Genomic DNA, 24,871 nt, shown 5'->3' with positions numbered 1-24,871 from the left:
TGCAGTCTAATCTTTGAAAAAGTTGCAGCTTCTCCAGCTGAGAAGCTCTGAGGCCCTGCACTGGATCCTCTGAACAGTGCCAGCATGCCAGCCTGTCTACAGGCTTTACTGTCTTAGTTCTCAATACTTTTCAAAAAATGCTACAATTTCTGTAGATATCAAGCTTTGTGATTTATTAGACGGATTGTTTTTTAAATTTTAGTTTTGGGAAGTGGGGTGTGAATTTTAAGGTATGTTATTGACTTGGAACAAAAATAAACTCATGACATTCCTTGATCTTCAGTTGGAAAGGCTACATTATTCTAGGAACTTCATAATTTGTTCCAGTTATCTGTAAAAGTCTCAATTGTTGATCTGCTTGATCATTGGCATTTTCATAGAAATAACGACCTCATTATTTTTAACCTGCTTTATCTCTCAAAATAATTTTCATGTTGACTTTCTTTTTTACTTTGGGCAAGTCTATGATGGCACCAAGTGACTGCTTGGATGATTCAATTTTTCTTACTTCAGTCTGCTTCTAAAAAGAGTAGTAGCTCTTGCAAAATAACATAGGCAGCCAGTGTGGATTCTTCTATAATTCATAGAACAGCATAAAATGCAAGAAAATTATCTCAGAGTTACTGCTTTTCAGAGAAAATATTAATCAACTACCTGCAGAAACAAAGCTCCAGCACAAATCCTTCAGTGTAAACTTATTTTTTTCTTTCTTTTTCTTTTTTTCCTATTTCAGACTAAAATTATAGACCTCAAGTTTATTTAAACATGAAAAAATGGGGAAAATTAAAGCTATAATCCCTATTATCTTAATAGAAACTTATGCAATATTTATAACCATAAATTACTATAAGCATTGCCTGTTAATTAGACAGTTGTAAAACTAGGCTCAATTGTCATCTAGGAACTGGACATTGACTTTATCTTGAATGTAAAAATGAAATAAAAATAGATCAATATTAGCCCTATCTTTTTTGTTAAAACTTAGCTATTTTTATGTTGGAACAGTTCTTGATTAATTTTGTATATGATACTTCTTTTACTCTCCATGCACTCTGGACAGTAAAGTAAGTATGTAGGCTGGATACACAGAGTCCTCTAAAAGCAGACAAAACACAAATTTTCACTAGCACACCATCTTCTGATATTTTCCAGCAATTATTTCTGCATCTCCTGATTGCATCTCTGGCAGTGAGTCCTCAATATATTTTTATTCTTCGCTGGCTGCAGATTGCTCAGGCTTCACACAAAAGATTCAATCTGAAGGTACTTTTAGATGAATTTCTTTCGACTGTGAGTAGTATAGAGTGACTGACTCATTTCAGATGTAGTCCCATAGAAAAAACATGGCACATCTACTGCACTGGAAGTGGAATCTAAAAAAGAAAACCTGGGAACTGAGGTTAAATTGGGAGCTTTTAAAAAGAAAAAATGTGTGATTAAATGCTGGCCAAGAAATCTTCGAGTTATGCTTTAATTCTAAAATGAATATTTTTAATCTAGTTTCGCATCACTGATTTTAAATTATTTTTAAATTTTTTTTTGGTGGCAGTGTGGTGCCATGGTTAGGACAGAGGCAGTATACAGCAATGCCTCTGCGATGGCTGAGATGAGGCGATTTCTTCCTCTGAGCTGAGCAGCTTCCCGAGCAAACCATTTTAAAGCAACAAAACTAGATATAACAAATGTGTTATTTATACAGGTATTGCTACATTTTATCAGGCTGCCCCAAGGGACCTTGGCTCTACTATTCTCTCATTCCCTGACTCCCAGAGTTGTCATGTAACATAATGGTATTTAACAAATTTCATTTGGAACCTGATTCCACTCAAGGTCACTAAGATTTCAAAGCCTGTAACCTATGCTCAGTAATTGACCTGCACTTATTACTACTCTCCTTTAGCATTGCAGTATAAATAGAAGGACTTCTGAGAATTTTCTAAGGAAGGGAAAACCTCACAAATTATTTGTTGAACTGGGAAATGCAGTATCAGTGTATGCAGGTTTTGTGCCAGTGAAGGGAGCTTTGCTGTTGTCCTCTCTAAATTTACTACCAAGTAATTTAGAAAGCTAATTTAACATCAGATGATGTCTTGCATTTATTTCAAGGATACCTTTTGAACAGATAGATTTTAATGGAGAACATTACATGATTTTTTAAGTCAATATAGAAGTCCAGATTCTTTTAAATAATCATAAGCCCTGAGCAGAGACACCCAAATTAATAGCACAGTCTAGCTTTCCTCTAAAACCAAGGGAGAGAAATGGGAGAAACTAACACAATTTACTACTGATCTACATCCAGTGGCAAGGTCTCTTTCCACTGGTTGTATACAGAGCTTAGCATGATTTCCATTTTAGGCTACTGATTTAGATGAGAGAATCCAAGTTTGCTGAATATCTCATGGGATTTCAGGAGAATGTTGAGAGAACGTCTAGTAAACAAACAATTCAATCAGTCTTCATTTAACCTCAGTTCTTAGATCTAAATGTTTTCTCAAACTCAATTTTATAACGTTAAATTTCTGACTTTAATATGCATTTTAAACTTTTCCAAATAAGGCTAATACCTCAACAGTAATCACTGCTTTCTCTATTTGGGAATCAGAGCACTTCAGCAAAAAGTATTAATTGCCAGCTTGAATCAATCTTTTTCTGATGTCTCATTCTAGTACATGTAGTTAATTTAGGGCTATCAATACACCTAAGGTATTTCATTTATTATTCCTCCTGCATGTAATAACCTCTTTTTCGGCCAGAGAGATGTTTGTGTAGGAAATCTCTAAAGAAAACAAGATTGCAACAGGTATTCCAAATACAGAGGAATGACTCGAGATCATTCTCTGGTGATGACTAGGGAACTTTTCTTATGTAAAGTATGCTTGAATTAGGAAAATTTGCAGCAGTGTAAGCCAAGGATGATAGGGCTAAAAATCTTTGAATCTATAACTTCATCCACTCAAAGAACCCTGAATAAGGGTCTGAATATAATTCCTTTTGTGGGTATTTGTCCATATGCTTCAGTAGACATTGGAACATACCAGTGAGGTTAAATGCAATGTCTATTGAATCAAATGCAATTAAATCTCTTAAATCTAATCAGCTCTGTGTCAGTCTTGTAAATTTTACAGTAGTCTGCACTATATTCTAATAGCTGTCTGAGTGTAATACCTGCAAGGCAATTCACTGCTCACTGTTTGCATCTTGTCTTCATAAATGGACAGGAGATTCAGAAATTTTGGAGGGAGCAAGCATTCCTTCTTGTTTTCATAAGGCTTTGTTCTGTTAGATAAACAAGTTCTCTAAACAAGTTCTTTAAGTCAGTGGCACTTTTTAATGGTGAAAATAATTTTTTTTAGTAGCATTCACACTTCTGTAATAGAAAACAAAATATTAGCAGGTTTATAAAAGCACTTCAGTAAGTACTATGAAAAACAGTGCCTGTGTAATAGTGACATTCATAACTCCTTGTATTTCTTGCATGCTTTCATGTTTTTCAGATAAGTCATGACAAGCTATGGCATTGTTACATATTATGACTGTTGGAAATTATAATCCTCATCAAAAGCAAAATGTAGTGCAATTGACTAAATTGACTAGACTGTCATCTACTTATAGCAGAATAATAAGAATAATTTTAAGCCTTGTTGCTCACACTTTTCTATAAATTAATATTTGAAACCTGTAAGATTCAAGAGGTGAAGTTTGACATACATGTTTTACAATCTTCTATAAATCTGTTGTTGCTTTCTTTCCTTTTTTTTAATCTCTCATTTTGCAGAGGAAATTAAATAAATCTTAGGGTCAGACTCAGGTGTCCTTAAACATGAGCAATAGCCCTGGTTTACAGGAATAGTCCTCTAAATTATGGCAACAAGCTTTCAAGTAAGTTACTAATCAGTTTGAGGACAGGTTCCAGGCTCCAGTCAATGTTCAAAGTATACCTGAAAATAAGACATTAAGAAATTCACAGTTGACTGTGGCTTTTTATATGCAACATGTATCATTATTTAAAAAGAAAATAAATACAAACGTGCATACACACACATATATACACATAATTAGTCCTGGACAGGTTTGTTTTCTGTAGGAAACACCAATGAACTGAGAACTAATCTCTTAAAAAGCCTTAAACATTAGTATCATAATCAAGAAATTACAAAAAAAAAAAAATCTAGGTTTTACTTCTACCGCTGACCATGGTTTTTTGAATAAAGATACTCTTATTTTTAATTTGACTTTTAATTTATTTTATTATCATCTAATTGGCTTCCTGTAGAATAGCAAAGAAATACTGTTAGCAAAAATGATTTCTATGTTTTTGTTGGCCAGCACATTTTCAAACACTCTGCACTTCAAGTGGCTTATTTATGAAAAATAAAGGGCACTTCATATTTAAGAATATCTTTTTAAAGACAATTTTTGTACTGCACTTTGAAGGCTTAGAAGTTTTCAGAATCTTTACAGTATCCTTGCCAAACTCTTAAAGTAGCAAAAGAAAACAAAAGCTCACACCCAAGCTTTCCCTGTGGGTGCAATGTCATGAGCAAAATGTTGACTCCTGAGTGATAGAATGTGACACACTCCAAATCCAGAAAGGATTTTACACAAAAATGCCATGGCTCATCATGTTAGTGTCTTTGTCAAACAGAAAAATTGCATTTTCATGAGCAGTTGGTTACCTTTTCTGTTCAATTTATGTCTCTCATACATTATTACATTGGCATTTGATAGCAGAAAAATTGGAGGACGCAGACTAAACAATTAATGATTTTCTAGTGTTCAGCAAGATAATATCAGTGACCTAGGTGCCATGAAGTAGGAGGGAAAAGGAAGGAAAAAGTAACTGCGAAATTTTAACTTCTTTTTTTTTCAAGAGAATAATAAAATCTTTACTATTTAGTGATCAACAGGGCACATGGATCAAGGATAAATTAATGTGACAGGCTGTCATCTGAGCACATTTCTGACATGGCTTTAGGATCGAATCACAAGTTATTTAAAAGCTATAATTTTTAATTACTTACAAATAGTTCTAATGATCATCTTTCAGAATTTCGCTATTTTACACACTTTTCAAAAACCTCATTAAATAAGAATTAATTTTGACATATTTCTAAGTAAGAAATCTAAAATTATAATCATCAAATAGGCTCAACATTGTTTCTGTAGGAGCAATAAATTTTGTTAAAGTAAGATGCAATCTGAATTAATAAAGGTTCCGGCATCTTTTTCTTAGTAGCTTCATGTCTATGGTTCTCAAGAAAAGGAGTATTTTTCAGGTGTTTTTTTCATTATGTAAATGAGTACTAAAAAATGGTAAGTAGAGATTCAACTTTTTGATTATTACACCTTTGAGCAAGTTGTTGATTTGAAAGAGAATGTCTCAATTTCTGTGTATGTATATTTTGAAGAACAGCCTGTCTAGCATTTTCATTAGCTTGAGGGCTTGGTTTAGCATTTTCAGAAATGAATTTAAGGGATTAAATAGTGTTAATAGCAATGCCATGATACATGCTAGCAAAAACTTTAAATAAACATAGAGTTGTAGAGAATGGGTTTTACTTATGTAAAATGTCTTATAACTGCAGCATTTGAAAGCCAAAAAGGTATTGAAATTTTTTTAATAGTTAAACCTAAAAACTGAGGCCAGCTGAAATATTACCTCTGTGAATATACTGCTTTTAATATTTTCTGCTTCTGCTATGTTTTCTGAATAGCAGCTATAGCATACAAAAAATTTATTGTACAAATTTCATATTTATTTTACCTTTCTTTAGAGGAGAATCTCAAGTTCTCTTTAAAAAGATTAACTCTTTATGATTTAAAAGGTGACCATAACAATTTGCTTTCATTGCAATCAGACAGGTGAGATGGCTTCCCTGATTCTAGATGAGGTTTAAAAAACAAGAGAGATAGACTATGCCTCATTAATCTCAATTAAGGCCTAATCTAAGGTGATGTTGTGTGGTCAGAGAATTAAGTATTTGTTCAGATGCCATGGGATTTAGCATTTCTGTAGAAGAATTTACCTTTTGTCTGAACTTGGAAATTAATTTGTCTTGGAAATTGTTTCTTTATTCCATGTCATCCACATTCTGCTTGCGATTATGCCTTGCTCTCCAGCCCTCCTCATCAAACGGCATTTGGGGCTTTCTGGTGGATTCCCTTGCCATTGTGTAAGGGCGTGCGGCAGCAGAGGGTCGGGCAGCTGGAGCTGGCTCCTGCTCTGCGCAGCAGTCGATGGAGCTTGCTGGTTCCTCGTGCCTGGGGAACGCTGCCAGCCAGCAACAGGAGGCCTTGCAGATAAATAATTGAGTCAGGCTGGCACACACATGGGAAAGATAACAAGCCTGCCAGAATGACACCGTAGGAGAGGTCACTCAGGAGTTGTGGCCGGACTTAAGAGGGAGGAAAATATCAGGATTCTATCCAGATACGATCTGTACATTAAGATTCCCTTACATAAATGTGTACTAAAGGGCTTTGGACTATCTGGGAATTAATTTCAGCTGAGTTCTTGCAGAGACTATGAAGAAAAATGATATAAGGTAGTATTTTGAGATTGAAGAGAAAGCTGCCTTGCTGCAGAACACGGCCGGTGCTGCACTGGACTCTGCTGTTACCATGGATGCTCAAGGTTAATCTTGTTCAGTCTAAGTTTGAAGCTCTTGATTTCTTATTTAATGTGTTAGTATTAACTGGGAATGTTTCCCAGTTGCAGCTAATACTGATTTTATATAATTTCTGATGTTTGGGAAGGAAATATTCTAATTTCAGGATGTAGGTTGTTCAAGCATCTCTAAACTCCTACTAAAAGGCTCTAGATGCTATTTACATATTCCTTTTTATTTATTTATTTTTTTAAAATCCAGCTCTTAAGAATCTGGCCCTACATTTGTCCATATTTAATATGAACTACACTTTACCTTATTATTAGCTACTAATTTTCATCTTCTTACTTTCTTCATTTAGAGAATCATGACTTTGACCAATGTATTTCACGCATGCTTAGAATCACATCCTCCATTCTACAAGCACACAGTGTGGCTGACTCCAGTTTAAGACTGATTCTCTCTTCAAATGTGCTAATGGTGCATACCACCAGGCTCCTGAGGTCAAGGCAGCTTCTGATTCACTTCTGCCTTTGTGTGACTCCAGTCAGCATGGAAATTTAGGTTGCTGTGAGAAAGTTGGAGTAAATCAAACAAGGGAGCTTCTTTTTTTTGGTTTTTTGTAGGTTTGGTGGTTTTCCTGTTCAAGAAAAACATGCATTAGATTAATTGAACAAGAAAATACACAAAATGTTTTGGAAATGGGAATCTAGGGTCCTTACCAAGCTCAGAGTGGGTTGCTTAAGCTGTGCAGACACGGGAGAACAAAGATGCTGAGGGGAGGTTGCCAGAATCCATTGCAAAGCAATTGTAATAGTCATCTTCCCATTGCCTTTGCCCAGAGCTGAGGGAAATTTTATACTCTAGCAAGCGAGAAGATGAACTATTAATAATGATCTCATTAAAATATGGAGCATTTTTTAATCTGCTTTGAATGCTAAGATCCTGAAGCAGAAAAAACAGCTCAGTAAACATACAGGAATATATTTTCTCTGCAGCAGACTGATGAAAATGTATCAGATTGTGCTGTCTGTAATTTCATTGCTGCTGTCTCCTCAGCTAATTTGAGAGACTTGGATCTTCAGGCATTATAGCAATGGTGATGGCTACACAGTCTGTTGCTGACAAAAATGTGGTTTTTGTCCCCCAAAACACTGGGATACAAAATAAGCATTGGATTTATAGCATGTTTTTTATGTGATTTTGTTATAAAGGTAAGCACTTAAAAGGAATTTTAATCACATTGATTTTCTTACTGGAAGTGAAAGTGCTCCATGTAAAAAATTAGTATTAATGGTGTTAAGTTTTAACATGTATATCTTTGAAATCCTAAATGTGCTAATCCTTTTCCTGTACTGATGACCTGGCAGTTCTGTGTGGTTATATCTTGCTAAAATAGCTTAATAGCTACCTATAATCAGAAAAATTGAGTCATTTAAAGAGTTAATAAATCTAGATCACCAAGTCCCTGGAAATTTATTCATTTTATTTTATTTTACTTAATTTTAATAATGTGCTCAAGTGTATTATTTGAATATTTAAAGTTCAGCACATGCTTTGCTGAACTATGGCTTGATTATGACTATGAGAGAATTTTTTATTACATATGCAGAGAACTGAATTCATTAGTCTTCAGTACTTTCTTGCTTATCATGTAGAGCTTAGGAAAAGTTTTAGTTTCTCCTTGAGATAAATGTAAATCTTGATAGTAAAGCTGTGCATCAAACCTTCTCTGCTGGGTTCGTGCGGCCAGGTGTTGCTGTGACTGGGGGGCAGAGAAAGGGCTGTGGCTTCTGTGGGAAGCTGTGTGTGCTAGAAGCTTTCCCTGTGTCCAACAGAGCCAGTGCCTGTCCAACATGGACCTGTCTCACATTGGAGAAGTTCATGGAGGATTGTCTTCCATGGGAGGGACTGCACACTGGAGTAAGGGTGTGAGCAGTTTTCCCCTTGAGCAGGAAGGAACAGCAGAGACCATGTGTGATAAACTGACCACGGCCCCATTCCCAGTCCTGTGTGTGCTGCTGGGGTGGGAGAGGGAGAATTTGGGAGTGAAGTTGAACCAGAGAAAAAAGGAGGGTTGGGGGAAAGGCATTTTTAAGTTTTGCTGTGATTTCTCAATTCCCTGCCCTGATTTGATTGGAAATAAATTAAATTAATTTCCTCAAGTCAAATCTGTTTTGGTCATGGTGGTAACTGGTGAGTGTGATCTCCTTGTCCTTATTCTCAGCCACGAGTCTCTTGTTACCTTAGGCCAATTAACTGAACCTCAAATATAATGATCAAGAAACTCATATGTGGGCTTCTCCCATTCTTCTCTGTTTTCCTGATGTCCCCATAACTAGAGGGAGCTGACTGCTGGTCCCCTGCCCCTCCTCTTGTTGAGTCTGCCGGGGCTGCTGGCGCACAAGCCATGCCTGGGCCCTGATCTGTCATGCCACTGCTCTATACAACTGGCTTCTCCATAAGGACTGTTGTTCCCTCACTGAGGGACTTTTCTGTGGAGAACTGAGCAGTCATCTCACATCTAAGATGTGCAGTCCTTGTAGACTCAGGACTGTGAGAAACAGTATTTGATAACTGTTATATCTTGATAAGGATGTGTATCTTATATTTCTGCTGTATTTTTGTGAAACTTTTTTTCTCTGCAGAACCTCTTATGCCATTATCCTAAGCTAATCAGAAGTGAAATAAAAAAAAAAATTGAAGAGGATTACTTAGGTAGGCTAGAGAAAATATATTCATAAGTACATAGTGTCAATTATTTAATCATGAATTCCATTATGAAGTGAAAGGATAGCTATATGATTGAAATTATACAAAGAAGCCTTCTATTTTGACAAATGTCACAGTATTATATAAACACAAAATGCTAAATAATAGTAAGATTGGATAAGAAAACAATGTTTTCAACATTTTTTTTTCCAAGTGAAGACTAGGTTTAGTAAATTTAATCTTCTTCTCTACAGTTTTAGCAAAAATACAGAATAAATCAGATAAAGAAAAGAGAGAAAATATTCAGTATTCTTGAATTCATAGCTATTATTATAGCTTTAAGGAAGAGAAAAATATTTATATATATTTGAAGTATTTCTGTGGGGTTTTTTCCCCCCAGAAATCAACCTGGGGAGCTTACGTATACAGAACTCTCTTGATGAAATTTACCAATTTAGATGAGCTCTAGCTGTCCTCACACAAAGAGGTCTATTAAAAAGTCTTTTATATTTTTAATAACATATCATGCAGCTATTTAATGACATTTTGATATCCTAACTGCTCATTGAATATTTACTCCCTGTTGCTTTTCATGGCTCGAATTACCAAGAGCATGTTTTCTATAAGTCAAACTCTTTCTGTCACCATTTTGAAAGAAAATATGGGCAAGTCTCACAGTAGGGCATTTTGAAATATTTAGTTAAGTGGAATAGTCTATTGAACAGTTGTTTTTTTAAGGTAAGAGAAAATTAAAAGTATTTTATGAAGTGTATTGCAACAAATTAATTTGTATCAGACTAAATCTAAAAGATGTAATAAAAACCACAGAAACTCTGAGCCAGTTGACAGATGTGTTTGCTGTACATACAAGGTATTGTTGCTGAAAATCTCTGACAAATTTAGCTTTAGAAAAGGCTTGCTTTGCCCAGTAACAGTTGTAATATCATAAGGTCTTGTACAATTTTGTTTTAATTAAGAGGCAATTTTTCACTGATTCCCTTAAATTAATTTTCCTGTCTACTGCTGGCCTTTCTTTTTTTTCTTTCTTCCCTCACCATTTGATAATTACTGTAGCACATCTGCCAAGGAAAATTTACAATTACGAACTTTCCCAAATACTCACAATGCTGTCCCATCACAGCGATGGGTCTGTTCAGGCTGGAGCTATTCCTACAGACAGAAAAGGCATCAGTGGGTTGAGATGTTGTCCATGGCATTCTTTAATTTTGGTACTTCTCTAAATCCAGAAATTACCCTGATTTTTGACCCATGAGATCAGGTACTTTTCTGAGCTTTTAGAAAATATATGAAGAATAGAAATTAGCTGCAACCAGCATGTGGGAGGGTTTCATATCACTTGTCTTGAAGAAGAATTTGAGTGTATCTAGAGATTAAAGCCTACTGCTTTCTTCTACAGTAGGACTCCTTCCCTTCTTTTCAGTTCTCCTGAATGAGTCTGAAATGTCATCTCTGCCAGCTTGCAGGCATATGATCCCTGGCACAGCTGTGCATTTCCACAGATATTTGATGGAATTTCACCTGTCATCTTAGCTTGTTTGCTCAGCTTTGAATAGTAGCCTCTCATCATCAGGGCCTGATTGATCTGTGAGCGTGCAGTTGCAGCAGAGCAGGATCCCACCAGGGCTCTCACCTGTATTGCACGGAGCATCCTGGTAATTCTCCGTGGCCAGGGCAGTGCCAGGATGCAGAATTTGGTTCTCCTGGAAGCACAAAGGACTGCAGAGAAGGGGCCATAGAGCAGAGGACATGGTCCTTGGCTGGAGGGCCAGCCTGTGGGGATGAGTTGTGTCTGTGGAGGAGCAGCACAGTGAGAGTTGAGCTCCTGGGTAGTGTGTGAGCTCTTGGGACCACTCGGTCCCTGCCGTGCTTGAATGCCTTGCACTGAGCCACTGTGTTTACCAAAGCTTCAGCCTGAAACTGAATTAATGGCATGCTATGACACCAAACTGGAAATCGACTCAATTTGTAATGTACAGCAGTTGTAAGTTGTAATGTGTCAGTGTTGTAAGCTGAAAAATATCACTAAGCCTGACATTGTTCTGACTGGTGGCACTGATACAATACATTCCTGAGCAGGAATTCACACTAAAGTCTTTTATGTATTACTAAATAATTAATATGCAGAGATTTTGGAATTAGCTAATACTTTCTAAGTGAAGATAATAAATGTGGTTTAGTAATTCTTTTCTTCCTGCCACTTGATTTATCAATTCTTAAAGTATTGAATTGCAAATGTATTATGGCTTTTTTATGTGTGTCTCTTTCATGAGAGCTGCTAGTACATGTTGTTTTTCTGTTGAGTTACATGACTTAGTGACAATCCTATTTAGTCAGGAACTTTGTGCATCATCCTGAGAAATATTAAAAGGTTTTAACTATTAAATGATTTTTATGTATATACAGCATGCAAAGCACATCATACTGTGCACTAAGCAAATTCCTTTACCAGTTTTATTACTAGAAATCTAAAATAAATAATGGATTGGTTTATAAATCCTTTTGTAGACCTATTTATCATAATGGCTCTGTAAATCATAAACAAGAAAGAGTATTTGCTAAGACTGCTATGCTTATTGAAGAAAAAAGAAAAGTAGTGCTGTGTTATATGCTAACCTCTATTTAAAAAATACGTCTTTAGAGAACAGAAAACACAGAAAAATTTGTGAAAGGATGAAGTTATTTAGTTATAGTGGCCTTTTCAATAATATATCCATGACAATTCCAATAAAAGGCATTGAAATGGAATTCAGTTCATGGAATTCTTGTACTAAGCCTGTTACTGTGTTTAATGTGGGAAATGGCATTGACAGTTGATTACTTCAAGAGATGGATAAGTGATGCACTACTTTATACTGAATTCCTTTACATCTGCACTACTTTGAATTTCAATTATGGTTCAATGTTAACTAGTTTTTTTTCTACACATTTCACTGTAAAGAAATCTCATATGTGAAATACATTCTGTTTTCAGTGACCTTTTCTTTCCTTTTCCTCTTTTGTAACTTTAGGTTTATATAAGCATGTATATATGATAGAAAAATGAGAGTGCAATCCAGTTATTTTGATATTTAGTACCTTTTTTCAATTCAATCAATAACCTGAGTTATCATTACAATGCTGTTCTCACCTCTTCTTTTGTGAATAGCTTATATTGCAAAACTGTGCTGGATGGGTGCAATCACAATTGTTATAGTAATGTCACACAGCTATTCCATGCTAAAATTTTATTTATTCTGAGAATTTTATTAATTCTGGGCAGGTAATCAACCACAGCATTTGAAATACATCTCTCTCTTGTACATGATTATTTGTGTTTTTTTCTGTGCATATATGTGATAGGTGTATCATTTTTAAGTGTAGATTTTCACTATTTAAGATTTTCTTAAAATAAAATAGTTGTCATTTTTATTTTTTCATATTTTAAAAATATATTTTCTATCTAAATGAGCGCTTATAAATTTGATAACTATTACAGACCTTGACTGATTATATACTAGTTCTGTGAAAGAAAACACATATGGGATGTTTTATCTATATCTGGAGCTGCTGTTTCAGCTATCAAACTAATGGAACTGTAATGGAACACTTAGTAGCAAAATTAATGGGCTGCATTCTTTTCTTTGTCACTAGATCTGTGTGGCTCCATTAGGTCTGATTTCTCCAGTCACTAGAAGAAAGAACAATGAATATGCTGGCACTATGCTATGTATTAGAAAGGAATCTATCACTTTTTGTATTCATGAACTAATTGGCACCTTGTTACCTCAAACTTTGGTGAGCTAATAGAAGATAAAGAACTTCTTTTCTGGTATCGGTTTATTTACGAAATAATTTATTGATTCTAATATGTGTGTTGTTCTTGGATTCATAAAAGAAGGAGGTGAACGATATTTATTTCATCTGTCACTGTTCATTATCGCAGATATTTCTACTAGAGAAAGTGGTTCCTCTGGGATTTAACTGTAATCCACAAGATTTTATTTTTATTGTGCTCTTTTCCTACTACTGCACTTGATAGTGCTTGTTTCAAGGTTCAACCATGTACAAAAGATGAAAAGTAATAGCAATCATGTTTTCTTTCTATTAAAGTATGGATTTTTTTTGAAAGATTAATTTACTGGGGCAATTCTCTGTGAGACCATTTTACAGCTACCATCTAATATCAAAGCCCAGTGCCACAACCTTTCTTAAAGACATGCAATCTAATTTGACACAGATAGCTGTTCCAAACTTCATATTTTTCTTAGGGTTATAGCTGAAATGTTGGGTAGTTGCATAGGTGTTTCTATCTTAAGGATTTCTTTGGATTTTGAGGGCTGAAATATTTTTGAACTTCTTCTCACCTTTTTCATTAGCCTGGTCCCTTTACACAGTTTTCAACATTGATGCAAATTTGTCAGTCTTTAAAGATACCAGTATCATCAAGCTGATTGGCTGATGGAATATGGGTAGTGGGGCAATGATCTGGAAAAATTTATTGAAACTCTATGCCTGCTCTAATGGGGCCATTTCTAAATCACCCAGGGTTTTGCCATATTAGAGGAATTTTCACCTTATGTGTATTGACACATTTCAGAGCCTCTCTCTGAACTGGCAAGTATCCAGCCAGCAAAATATAGTCTGAATAGACCTCTGCTGCTCCAGAATTACTCCTAACCACCCGCAATGAGTTTGTGTCATGAAACCGAAAATTTGAGAAGAAAATTTTGTATATGATGCTCCATATTGCCATGGGAAAGCCTATTATAAAGCTTCTTAGCTAACCTGCATGTGAAAGGAAAAAATATGAGACTATATTGCATCAGAGAATAGAAAACACAATTTGAAACACTGTGATTGTTTCTACTGCTTTATCTTTGTTTGATTTGAGAAAATGTTAGGATTTTTGTGTTTGAATGTTGATAATTGGACATGACATTTGAGAGGCCTGTGCAATATTGCTAGAATATAAAAGACTAAAGCAAAAGTGACTACAAAACCAGAAACTGGCCTTTTAAATTGTAGTTTTGTCACTTTTGATGAAATTTCTCAAATACATCTGTAGTGTGGCACTTGTAGTTTGGTTCTATTTCTAGTTTGTTGGGTAGCTATTACTGTTCTCTTTCAGTGGTATTTTAGGGGGTTTGCACAATTTAGACATTTATTAATGAGACCGGAAGATAGGAGTGTTGACTTTTTACTAGGCTGAAATAGGATGAAACAAGACCATCTTTCTTCTTCAGAAATGTATTCATACCCGAGTTCTTTTCCAAGTACACCCTCAGAGAGGATTTTTGCACGGACTCAATGTTAAATGCTATGCTTTAGTATGTTCTTCATATTGACTTTGCTTATTCTGTGACTGATCTAGATATTCCAAGATTTCTAATTTTGCACTTTGTAATGTGATTATTGCATCACCTGTTACAAAATGTGTTTTGTGTATGTTTAATGTTTTTATTGAAATAACTAAAATTTCAGTCACAATTCCCCTAAGTCAAGATACATTGTGGGGAAATCATGAAACAGTCCATCTAATTTTTTAATTTTGATTGTTTTGGAAGTTTTTTTAATGAAAGAAATAATTAAATGTGTTTATAAACATTTCATCAAAATCACCATTTTGGTGTCAGAAAAGCATGAAAAGAAATACCAAGTGAAGAAAAGAAAGATAGCTTCTCTTTAATGTGCAACACTTAATGAGAATTTATGTAGCCTTAGAAAACAAAATTAAAATTAACATAATGTTACAGTCAAAACTTTGCTGGGAGCAAACCAGGAAAATTCCAAGATAGGAGAAGCCACTGAGTCACAGCTGCAATAAAATCACACTTTACAGCATTTAACTCTATTTAATGGAGTTCGTTCAGAGAATGATTGTACCCTTTACACTACAAATTATCAAATTAATACACAAGTCTCGTCAAAACAGTTTAAAAATCTCACACAACCACTTTCAAGTGTCTATCTCAGCGGTTATGCTGCCCCTTTGGGTCCCAAGGTTGGCAGTATCCATCCTCCTAAAAAGACATGAAAACGGTGCTTTCATGAGTTGCTGGCACCCTGAATTCTTCACTAGGAAAATTGTGATGTCAATGATTTCCTCTTCCTCAATTTCCACTAATTTAGCACTTTTAAAAACTTTTTTCCCTTATACTTTATTGCTTTTCAATTTGTGTCTCTATTTATTATCTATTTTATTTTGTGCTAGTATAGTTCTTGTTATTCTCCACTGTTTTTTCTCTTTGTGCACCTTAAAAACTTTCTGACAGTCATTTGTTTGTTTTAATTACCATTGCTAGGTTTTATCAGTCTGTTTAATTATCCTATGCCTATGGTCCTGTATAGCTCATTATTATTTGCAAATCACAAATATATCATCCTATATAGAATATTTACTTTTTAATGTATATCCAAAAACTCTGATTTTACCACAAAGCTATGCAAATATAAGCAAATATAAGTGCAAATATAAGCAAATTTACAGTTTTGCTTATACCTATGCAGGTATAAGCAGAACTGTAACAAATTAGTCAATAGTCACCTGATGATTAGAAAATTTGTTACATCTAAATAAGCTGAACCAAAACTCCAGGCAGGAGAGGTAAGTTCAGACAAATCCTGAGAAATTGATCTTGAGGCCTTGCAGAGCCAATACAAGGTCTACAGCTTGTTACTGGTAGTGGTAATATGAATTGTAGGGCTATGATACAGCTGTAGTCACATCCTTGCATTTTTGTTCTGTCTCTTTGTCTTATTACATGTCTAGAATTGTTCAAAGTGCATGTAAATATGGTTTAGTGGTGAATCGTGACTTAATGGTTGGAGTAAATGGTCTTAGAGGTCTTTGTCAGTCTAAGTGATCTTTAGTTCTATGATTCTATGGTTATTACTTCCAAATAGAAAACTGACAAATTAGTAAGTCTAGTTTTTTCAGAAGTTTTAAAGGTTTGGATTTTTTGATTCTGCAGTGCTGTTTTTCAGGGTATATTTAGTGGTGTTCTTCATTGTTTTCAGAGTTGTTACAGGATTTGAAATCTTGGCTGTTTAAGGTGCAAAAAAATAAAGAAGGCTTAAGTAAAAAAGAAGCAAGGGAGAATCTGTGGGGAATGTTCCTAAACCAAAGTGAACTCATGACTAGGAGCTACAGTACTTGAATTTAGCTGTTTGGGTAGATTTTACATTCTCTGGGGAAGTTGAGCATACCCTTGTTAGGGTGTGGTGGTTTCACACCAGCCAGCAGCCCAGCTCCATACAACTGCTTGTCCACTCCCCCACCAGCAGAATCTGGGAGAGACTTGGAAGGGTAAAAGACAGAAAAATTATGGATTGAGATAAAGACAGTTTAATAGTAGAAGCAAAAGCCACGCACACAAGTTAAGCCAAACAAGGAATTAATTCACTGCTTCCCTCTGCCATCTCAGGGAGAGCAGGGCCCCATCACATGCAATGGTGACTTGGAAACTCAAACATCATCATTCCAAACCTTTCCTTCTTCCTACTTTTCCCAACTTTACACACTGAGCATGATGTCATATGGTCTGGAATATACCTTTGGTCAGTAGGGGGGGACCTGTCCTGGCTGCACATCCTTCCAACATCTCAGGCATCCCCAGTCTCCTTGCCAGTAGCAGTGGCAGTGCAAAAAACAGAAAAGGCCTTGAGTCTCTGTAAACACTGCTCAGCAGTAACAAAAACATTTCTATTTTATCAATGCTGTGTTCAGCACAAGTCCAAAACACAGTCTAGTACGAGCCAAGGTGAAGAAAATTAACTCTACCCCAGCCAAAACCAGCACATAGGATCAGACCACTATCTGGACTTTCCTTTTCTCGAGATCCAAATGAATACCTGTCATTTCCATAGAAATTTTGATGTGCTCCAGTGTATGCTGCATATATACAGACTCACTACAGCCTGAATACTACTTTTCCCACTTTCATGATGTATTTTAGAACCAGAGGATGTGATATTATTGTAAGACTTCATACTAATAAAGGTGGTTTATCCAAGCCTATTAGGACAAAATGAGCAAGATTATTTTAAGTACCACAACAGATAACACTATCAGTCTTAGGCTTATCTTTTCCTTATGCAGTGCCAAAACTAATCAGTTTCCATACAACTAACATACTCACAACGAGCAGACACTGAGGAAATATGCTTTTAGCACAGTAACAGTGTCAAAACAGTATTATTAATTCAAAACTTACCTTGCAGATAAAATTGCTGTGTTAATGAAGTGACTTCTTAGTTGTTCAACTTAATAGTCAAAGATTTAAAAATAGTTTAAACAGCTCAGCTGAGGTGCAGTAATATTGATTCAATTCAATGTAATGGCTGTTTTTGCCACAGCAAGAACAACAAATAGGTCATAATGTTGACATTGCCCCCAACTATTTAATTGCTGGCATCTCTGTGATGGAAAGGGAATACATTCCTCAAAGAGTTTATGTCTGTTAAGTACTGATTTTTTTCATAGTTAAGACAATGTTTCAAGGGAATAAACTTATTTTCTTATGTAAAGGTAGAAAATAATGTCTATAAGTGAGGTGATTAATTAATAGATTATCTCAGTATTTCACTGTTACAACAGAAAGTGTAGCCTTTTAGTTCACTCTTCTGAGTTCATTCATATCTAACCTTGATGAGGGTAAATCCATTTGCAAGGGCAGGTTATTCTCTGCGAACAATTTTGTTCTTCCTCAGTGAAATTCATGGCTGCTGTGGTAAGTACAGAATAATAATAGGCAATGGAAAAAAGTTATTGTGGTTGTTTGCAGAAGTCAAACATCAAGGTGCTTTTAAAGTGAACCTTTAAGTTATTATAAAAGAAGTCCTACAGAATCAGTGTACTGTTATTTAGTAAAGGCTTCCATCACCCAACAATATCTGTTTTTCATTTTTAACTCTAGTCATGTTGTAAATCATGTTTATAGGAAGAAGACTTCTTTATTAGTTTCAAGGCAGATGATGGTCAGTAGAAATAATCCTCTGGGTAAAATTATTCCCAACCTCGTCTTAAAACATGCTTTGATTAATTTATTATATTCTCAGTCTGTTTGCAGACCTCCTGCTGATATCAGTAGCAAGCAATGTACTGAGAAAAACACAGAGCTTTGAAAATGAGATGTTATTTGTGTTTGGAAAGAGTATTCTAACATTTTTTTCTCTGTACTAATGCTGTCACATTTTATATGCAGCTGTGGGATTTGCTGTGGTTTTATATTTTGGCACCAGCCTGTAATGTGTGTGCTATCGTGCTGTATGCTCAGGGAAAAAAACCCAACATGGTAATATTGCATTTGCAGCCCACTTTATGGGCTAATTAAGATACAGGATGTTGTGAATTCCATAAATATCAACCAAACTGCACAAAAGTGTGTCAAGACATTTAAAAATGTTGCTCAATTCTATTTAAAAAGAGTTGTCACTTAGCAGCCCATACTTTGCTTAAATGTAAGGAAAAGAACTGCTACGGATCTGGAGAAAAAGTGGTCTCTGCAAAGGATCAAGCAAGTGAAATATAATACTAGACTTCAATTCAGTGATCCACTTCAAATTCTTTTAGATATCAGGGGTTATTAAGTAACCAAATTATATTCAAGTAATTCAGCACCTGCTTCATCAAGCTACAGAATATGGAATTAGATATATACCACTTCAGCTTCACTGATTTGATTATGTAGTAGAAAGAGACTGGTGAATATATATTAATCCTATGAAATTAAATCAAGAAAATTAGCTGAAGATATTCCTAGGGGCCTATTTGGTGTCTGTTTGCATGAAATGCTGAATTACCGGCTTACTAAAATCACTTTTTCTTTTTTTTTTAATGAGAAATGGAATGGAACTGAGTTTACGTAGGAATTTAAGCAGCAAAGTAAAAGTTCAAACCAGAAATCCATTTAATTCCTGGCTCTTAAAACAGCCAATACCAGATCATTGAAATATAAGAATAAAGCATGTATACATTTTTTCTCTCAGTGGTTCCTAAGATGGAGTATAGAGACTTTGTTTATGTTGAATTACCTGTGCTGGACTTTGCTTCCATCATTATTTTTTAAACCAGTTTTCTATTTTTTTTCTGGTCACTTCTCTATCTTGCATAATGTATGCAAGTATGATGTAATGCTGTACATTCTGAAAAGCATTTCCTTTTTATTGGCTTAAAAAACTCTTTAGGATAATATCATAGATGTTTCCTTGTTCTTATGAAAAATAATGACATGAGTCAAATAAAGCCTATGCAATTTTTAATCCATGCCATTGCTAATTCTGTAGCCATTATAACACTGTTGTCTGTTTAGGAGTCTGAATCATTCAATCTTTTCACAGACATTCCAGTATTTCTAACCATGATTTTGTCCTGTTTAAAACTTCTGTTGGTGCTGGATGCTTACTACATGCAATTTTCTCTGCAAGTCTAAACAAATAATTTAAAATGCAGAAGTTTATGCTGCAGGCTTTTCAAATTAACTGAGATTAACTCCATAAAAAATGACTTAATTTCAGTGTTAAGTATGGACTGTCTTATCTCAGTCTGAAATTGTGACTGTTCTATTCTTACTTAGTCTAGCTATTTTCACACCATATATGAAAAGGATCTTGTTTATAATTTACTTAAGATTTTCTAAGCAATTGTGTTTTCTATACTATGTTATCTCTGATCCATTTATAAGCAGTATCAGAATTGAATTTTATTTTAATTTATTGAAGTAAAATATGAGTGAAGTAAAATTACTGAAGTAAACATTAATAAATAATAAGATGCTAAAACATGTTTGCAAAACATATTAATCAGGTTTAAGTAGTTCTAGCACTTCAAAAGTTTTTCATCTGTAGAGAAATACATAGAGATTTCTACAATTCACAGTAATTTTCATTTTTGGTTGAAGACAAAATGGAGTTTTGAAGGAGAGTGATAAATAGTAAACAGAACATGTTTAGAAAACCCACTATTCTGGTGTGGTTAGTACACAGGGATCAAATCCAAGACACAGATTCTGGTGAAATTATTTAAAATAGATACTTAAAATTTTTTCTCAGGATCTAGAATAAAGAATAACCAAAAAGCTTTATGTGGATTATAGAATGCCTCTCCTATTTTGAGGAGCTTTTTTTTCTTGAAAATGAAAAAAAACCCATTCCTAGTTCTGTATTACAGACAGTGCATTTCAGCAAGCTGTTTTGAGTTCCAAAAAATGTTTTATCAAAAAAAGAAAAAGAAATTGTTACCAAAGACATTTTCTTCTCCCCTCATTACATGCATGAGAGACTACTCACTCTTCTGCTTTGTATCCTCGCACTGCTCTAACAATCATCACATGCTTTGTATTTTTCACATACTGATTTATTTGCATTACCTAACAACACCTCTGGTTTATATTTTGGTTGCAGGTTTCTCTTGGACTTCTCCATGGCCGAGCCACTCATATTCTCTGGCCCCCACAGCGCTGGCAGAAGCTGCAGCCGATGCTTCCTCCGGAGCGCAAACCGCTCCACAGGGAGCAGGAGTGACCTGAGCCTTCGGGCAGGAAAGCACTGACATGAAATTCAACCAGAAAGAGTTCCAGTGGTCTTACCATCACCTGTAAGAGCTTTGCCATGTGCTCTGACATCAGTGTCAACAAATACATGTGACATCTAAATGTTACAATGCCGCCAGAAATTCTTTGTGTTTCTTTTGTTTGCTTGTTCTATTGTTTGGTGGGTTTTAAAAATTTCCAACATTAGGGCATTGTATATTAATTCAGTTTGAAATAATTGGTTGTAAAAAATGAATGTTCATTTTTTTTTCCTGGAAGCAGTAACGTGCTTGGCTTATGTCTGTACCTGTGCTTCTCTGGACAAGAAACTATTAAAACTTTCGATAAACTATTTTGATCTTTTATATCCACCTTGTTTCTTTTGTAACTGCATGGAAATTATTAATATTGATTGCATGTGAAAAAAGAAAAAAACATCCAAAACATATATACTTTGGATTGTCCTATCATTACTAGTAATGAGGAATCAGTACTTCTGTCAGTGAAAAGCTTTTAATGCAGCTTATTTCTACTTTTAAACTGAGTGAATATTACTTATTTCTATTTTCTTCTTGAGGATAAAAATAGTTTGTTTATATAAATATTCCCTGTTTATCTTTCTGAATTAGGTATTCAGTCAAATTGTGCAAATGATATTACATTAACTGAAGGCAGTGTTTAATTATTTTTTTGTAGTAGATTAAATCTTTGTTAGTACTGATTGCCACATTTCTTTGAAACGATGTAATTAGATAAGAAATATGTGGTTAATATTCTAGTATATAGTTAATATTTTAAATATACTCTGTGAATAGGCACTAAAGCTGCACACATTGAAAAGAACTTGGAAAATTACACATTTTCAATGACAAATCAATATGACCCAGCCTTTGTTCATATTTATTGAATTTTACTTCACATAGGCTAGTACTAGAAAAATTTAACAAACCACACCAAAGATCTTTAAATGTTTTCAGCTAAAAACATGCAGAACTTCAGGCAAGATTAATGTCAGTCTACAGTTCTTCGAACATGCACATCTGCCTTGTGAGTTAGATGATAGCTTCAATCACTGTAAAAATTATTTATTACTATCTAACTTCTTAAATGCTCCAGCCCTTGTAGACTCTCTGAATACTTTATGTGTCAGGATCTTTCTTTGTTCCAAAAAGGTGTTCTGCAGGTCTCTGAATTCTCTTAGTTAAACTAATGCAGTTTGTTTGGATGTTATTGAAGTAAATTCAGAATTATTCAGGGACAGAAGGAGAATCCAGGGAAATACATGCCTGTGAGCCTGCCCTCGTGCTGGGGAATATTATGGAACAGATTACCTGGAATGTGATCACGTGGCCAACCAGGGGGTCAGGCTGAGCCAGCATGAATTTAGGAACAGCAGGTCCTGTTTGACCAACCTGATCTCATTTTATGACAAGGTGACCCTCCTGGTGGATGAAAAAATTGTGACAGAAAAATTGTGGATATTTACATGAACTTCAGTAGAATCTTTGACACTCTCTCCCACAGCATTCTCATGGGCAAGCTGGCAGCCCACAGCTCAGACAAGTGCTCTCTTCTCTGGGTTAAAAATTGTTTACTTTTGTCTATATTTTTCCATACTTGATCTTCCCTAAACCGTTCCCATTTCACTGACTTTGATCTCCTAAACACCTCAGAAGTGTTGTGCAGTACTGAAGTGCTCTGCCCTGCACTCCACAGCAAAACCTGTACCCATGGGCAAGCCTGCCAGGCGAGCCAGCCAGCCTCCCCTCTGTTCCCCAGGGTTAGATGTACCCCGTGGGGTGGGCCCAGGGCCTCAGTGCTCCTTCATTGCTGTAAGGTGGGGCTTTCACAGTTTGATGACTCCTGAAACAGACACAAAGGAGTTCAATCGTGGTCTAATTTGGGTTCTCACAGCTTCCATTGTTCTCTTGGGCTCCTTTGTCTTTGTGAAGACCATCTCATTATCTTGTAACCTATACAGGCTATGAAAGTTTCAATGTCCCAAGTATTCAACTGTGACATGCCTCAAGGAATATTTTTTCATCTATATTTGCATACATATATTTATAAATATCCATGCATTTATATGTATGTAGGATATACATGATGAAATGATGGAATAGAGAATATGCCTATTAAGTCTGGAGATGGTTGTAAAGACTGATGTAACTTTGGAGAATGGTATTAGAGCACAGTGATCTGAATTTGATAATGATGAGCAGAGAGTCTGGTGCAATAATTACCCATATACACGCTGGATTATGTTAAAAGAAAATTTGGATATTACAGTGGATTGTAGTTGAGCATGAGGCAACAATATGCTGAACAAGGAAAATGCACACTTTGTAAAGAGCAGTACAAGCTGCAAACACAGCAAACAACATTCTTTCTACATTCATGTAGGGTGTAATTTTAGGTGCCAGATACAAAAAAAAAGAGAGGACAACTGGAATATTTAGCAAGACACAAGAAAAATAGATAAGAACTAAAAAAAATTATCATCCATGAGAAATGTTGGAAGGACTTGGGTTTATCATTTAGCCTTCAGAGTCTGAGACAGTCTTCAAAATGATGAAAGATTGCTGTGAAATGCAAGACAAACATCGGTTTTCTAAGTTCATCATGTGTAGGAGCAGAACGAATAAACTTACAATGCAACATCTAGATTGTTAGATTAGACATAAAGAAATATTTTGATTATAAAAAAATAATGAAATGCTTGGATAGATTACTTTCTTATTGCAAGACTTTAATTTTTTTTTATCAGGTCTGTTGGAGACAGAAGGATGGATGAACTAGACCTGAGTTCTGCATCAGCTATTTTATTCATTCTCTGATTAGGACTTCTGTACTTGGGAAAATTTGTGGTGCCTTTGATGCTGGGCAGGCAGTTGCATCAGTATCTAATTCCTTTAGACTTATAACTGTGATTCTTTAGATTAGATTCTTTAGCCTAACAGTATTACAGTACTCTTACATACCATTTTCCTCTAATAAACATCTAAGGAACCAGTTTCCTGTAAAAGAAGCTATTTTCTTCATACTGTCATCATATTAATGTGCATGACATTTTACATTATCATGCAGGTTGGTGAATAGAAATAGCTTAATGAAATCATAACAGATAATTCACCATCCAGAGCATGAAGGGCAAAACTTTCCTTTCAAAGCAGAAAGGACCAAGATTGGCACACATGAGCACATATTTAAAGGTGTTGTTATTTAATTGATACATTTGGGTTTCAACCTTCAAATGTGAAGCACATAATGAGAAGCCTGTTCTGGAAGTAATGAAATCAGTAACAAAATTTTCATGGCTATCATGATTAGCATTCTAAGGCCTCTTCACAGGCCTTCTGGTTTTTGGTGCTGGCTTATATCTGTAATGCAATAAGGTATGATTTGATGGGAGTTAAATAAGAATGAGCACAAGTAACCAGTAGGATGACAGGATATTTTAAAGCTTGATTTTTTTTTAATGTTTTAGGCATCCCATAAATACCTTCCTATGGCCCAAGAGAGGGAGACTAGACTGCCAGACTGCACTTGTAGAGCAAGGAGAGATGTTGCAAAAAAATCAGGACTTGGTACTCTTAGCAGACATGCACAACAACCCCTGAAAGAGTGACAGAGCAAAGCTGTGTATCTCAGCAGAAAACCAAAACACTAACTGAGAAAGTGGAAAGCTGGTGTAAGTAAAGAATGATCATCTAATGATCTAAGGATCTTCAATTAGGTTGTCAGGATTTCCCATGACAAGGGAGCATCATAGCGTAGAAGATGTGCTGAGCTTTGCTTCTTCCATCTATTCATCCTTTAGGATAACATACCTAGATGATGCAACATGAATACTGGCAATCTGTCATTGCATGCACCAAGCACTAGCTGTTCAGTTCTGAAGCAATTGCAAAATGGATAATTTAGTGCAGAACTATCCATGGAGAAAAAGGTGAAGCCAAGAAAATAAATTACATTTTAGTAAACAGTTTACAGTGCCTGGATCCTCAAGTATTGACACCG

At 35.3% G+C, this 24,871-nt stretch overlaps 1 protein-coding gene across 2 annotated transcripts in view; it reads left to right on the top strand.

The window, feature by feature from the left end:
* IMMP2L (inner mitochondrial membrane peptidase subunit 2) overlaps positions 1-22,194 on the top strand; it is a 408,104-nt gene extending 385,910 nt beyond the window's left edge. For both annotated transcript variants that reach the window (XM_058804979.1, XM_058804980.1), the window contains exon 6: positions 20,724-22,194. In XM_058804979.1, the coding sequence (XP_058660962.1) occupies positions 20,724-20,843 (120 nt within the window). In that variant the 3' untranslated portion in view covers positions 20,844-22,194. The remainder of the gene's footprint in view (positions 1-20,723) is intronic.
* Positions 22,195-24,871: the final 2,677 nt, after the last annotated feature.

This window comes from Ammospiza caudacuta, chromosome 5 (assembly GCF_027887145.1).
Source record: "Ammospiza caudacuta isolate bAmmCau1 chromosome 5, bAmmCau1.pri, whole genome shotgun sequence".
NCBI classification, from domain to species: Eukaryota; Metazoa; Chordata; class Aves; order Passeriformes; family Passerellidae; genus Ammospiza; species Ammospiza caudacuta.
Note: the sequence above shows the minus strand (reverse complement) of the source record. Positions and strands in the feature narration are given on the sequence as shown.